The 2425-nt window shown below is 42.6% G+C and overlaps 1 protein-coding gene across 1 annotated transcript in view; it reads right to left on the bottom strand.

The window, feature by feature from the left end:
* The window catches only part of T265_14595 (hypothetical protein), a gene marked incomplete at both ends in the record, with an annotated part of 18672 nt that extends 16565 nt beyond the window's left edge, over positions 1-2107 (bottom strand). The window contains one exon of the mRNA XM_009174346.1: positions 1928-2107. Within this exon, the coding sequence (XP_009172610.1) occupies positions 1928-2062 (135 nt within the window). The remainder of the gene's footprint in view (positions 1-1927) is intronic.
* Positions 2108-2425: the final 318 nt, after the last annotated feature.

Below are 2425 nucleotides of genomic sequence, written 5' to 3'. Positions count from 1 at the left end.
CCCATCCAGGAAGACGGCAGTGACCAGCGCAGCTGAGTTTGCTGGTAATGGCTTTCATACTTCGCTGCCAAGTCATTGTTTGGCCGCCTCTGGCTCTCTTCCACCCTTCACGTGGTTGTGTGAAAAGAGCCCTTCGAGGAAGTCGGTCGACTGGCATAAGCAACACGTGGCCAAACCAGCGCAACCTATGCAGTGTGATCAGTTCACCTATCGAGAGTGACTTATTTCTCCCGAATACTATTCGACGTACTTCGGAATTGCTGATGGAGGCCGATTTCTAAGCCAAAGGGCAAAGAAATCAGAATAAAGAGCAAGACGTACAAAAATGTTAAAACCCTTCCTCTACCTAAATCCGGAATATCTGCATTACTGGTCAGTTTATTATTTCCATGACTGGAACCCCAAAATACATACAAAAAGGGGTGACTGCTTCACTGCATATGGCTGAATAGCGCTTCTTTTAGGAAGCGATTTCCCGACCCCCCTCTCGGGTATTTTGAAAAACATCACAAGGATGTATCAACCACAAAATTTCTCAACAACAAGATGGTAGCTGATTTACGAGTTAAAATACTGAAACTGTCCGAATTTGGTGTGAAATTAGTAGGTTTCCCAGATGGGTGTGAAAGTTCACCAGACAGATAAAAAGTCAAATAGTGATTAAACACTTTGTAGAAACAATCTGGAATTTCTAGCGTGATTCCATTCTGCAAACGGAGGTAATCCGTAGTGAAAGGGGTTGAACCATTGTACTCTGTCCCGTTCTTGCAGAGAATCATCAACAGTTATCAGAAAGGAAGAAAATCACACGTGGCGTAGATTTTTATCGTTATTTAAGGAGGCACTCAACATCGGATGGTGAACAGCGTGATTTGAATTTGGTGAGTCCAAACCCTGCCCAAGTGGGAGCTGATGACATTACTAATCAGCTATCTTCTGTTGCGCAGTATAGTGGTCTCTACCGACCGGGAGGTCGCTGGTGTCACATGAATGTAGGATGCCCCCTGCGGATGTTCGCCAGCATGGATGAAACAACCACACAATCCTGTTAGCTCTACACTTTACTTGAAGGACGAGATTCCGGTTAGTGCTGCCACTCCGGAGAACATAAAGAGTATAACTGGGATTTGACTGTTATCAAGCATGACTTAGAACTCATCTAAGTCAACTGAAACTTTTGTTTATGGTCTTCTTCAAATGACTGTGCTACACACGAACCAACTCATGTCTGGGTTGAGGGGATAACTGATATATCTAAGTGCTTCACCATCACCACACCAAATTAACTTACAGTTGAACATTTGTCGCAGTGTACGCAGAATTTCATGTTCAAGTAGGAAATAAGATTAAGGGGATAGACCCATATGAGGAGTATCGAATAAGGGTAAAACCTGCCATGGGCTGTCGCAGTATTTGCAATAAACTTGCGACTAGTAAGATATATTGTGGTATTTCGAAGACCATACCAACTGAAAGTTAGGCTGTCAGTTGAAGAATATCCGATAGAAATTTATATGGGATTCATTTGAGTCTCAGGTTAACACTAATTTGGTTTGACTACAACTAGTTTTCAACTAAAACCAAAGTTTGGTGGAAACCTGGGGACTGCGTCTACCTGATGGGTCCCAAGAAAGACACAAGCGGTCGTGGGCTGTCGAAGAGTTTTCATTTACCTAATGAGTAGTAGCGAAAACAGATGAACTTATTGCAAGCCTTCTGTTGGTAACTTTGGAGTGAAACTGATGAAGTTACAAAATAAACTCTTCACTTGCGACATAAGCCACATGAGGTAAGTTTGAAGTGCAGTCACAGTGAAAAATTCACTATGTAAAACATAGTCCCGAAATAGCTCGAATAAGGCCGACCACTTTTCATACCGCTTCCTTGTTTCTTAAATTCAGAGCAACAGAGATCCAGTGCCGCTCACCTGTCTTTTGTTTCTTTGATATTCATCCGTCAAACGTTGAAACTCTTCGCGAGCTTCACTTTTGAGCTGTTGCATATATCGACTCTTCCAAGTACCTTGAAGGATAAGTTTCCAGGAGTTGAACACCCTGCGCATTCGTCGCTGTCTAAGAAAACGATCTGTCAGTTGCCTAGTGAATTCCTGTGCGAAACAATTCACGTGAAACAGGAATGGTGAATGAAAATTAGTGATTTGATATGAACAGTCAAGTGTGCAATACATGACGTGCTTCATCGTCTTGAGACAGACAAGGTTATCACCTCACCAAATCCCGTACCCAAAGTAACATTCATAAATATGGGTGACATCCTTCTTGGTTAAATGGACAGAGTAAAGCAGTTTGAATTCATAATCTGGTGATCTAACTTAATGAAATGACAACTGAAGTGAACTCATTCCTTAACCTGCGGATGGTGAACCTAATTCCCGGCACGGAAGACCGAAATGAACGGACCTAGC

This window comes from Opisthorchis viverrini (genome assembly GCF_000715545.1).
Source record: "Opisthorchis viverrini unplaced genomic scaffold opera_v5_222, whole genome shotgun sequence".
In the NCBI taxonomy this organism is placed as follows: Eukaryota; Metazoa; Platyhelminthes; class Trematoda; order Opisthorchiida; family Opisthorchiidae; genus Opisthorchis; species Opisthorchis viverrini.
The sequence above is the reverse complement of the archived record's forward strand: the minus strand, read 5'-3'. Positions and strand labels throughout refer to the sequence as shown.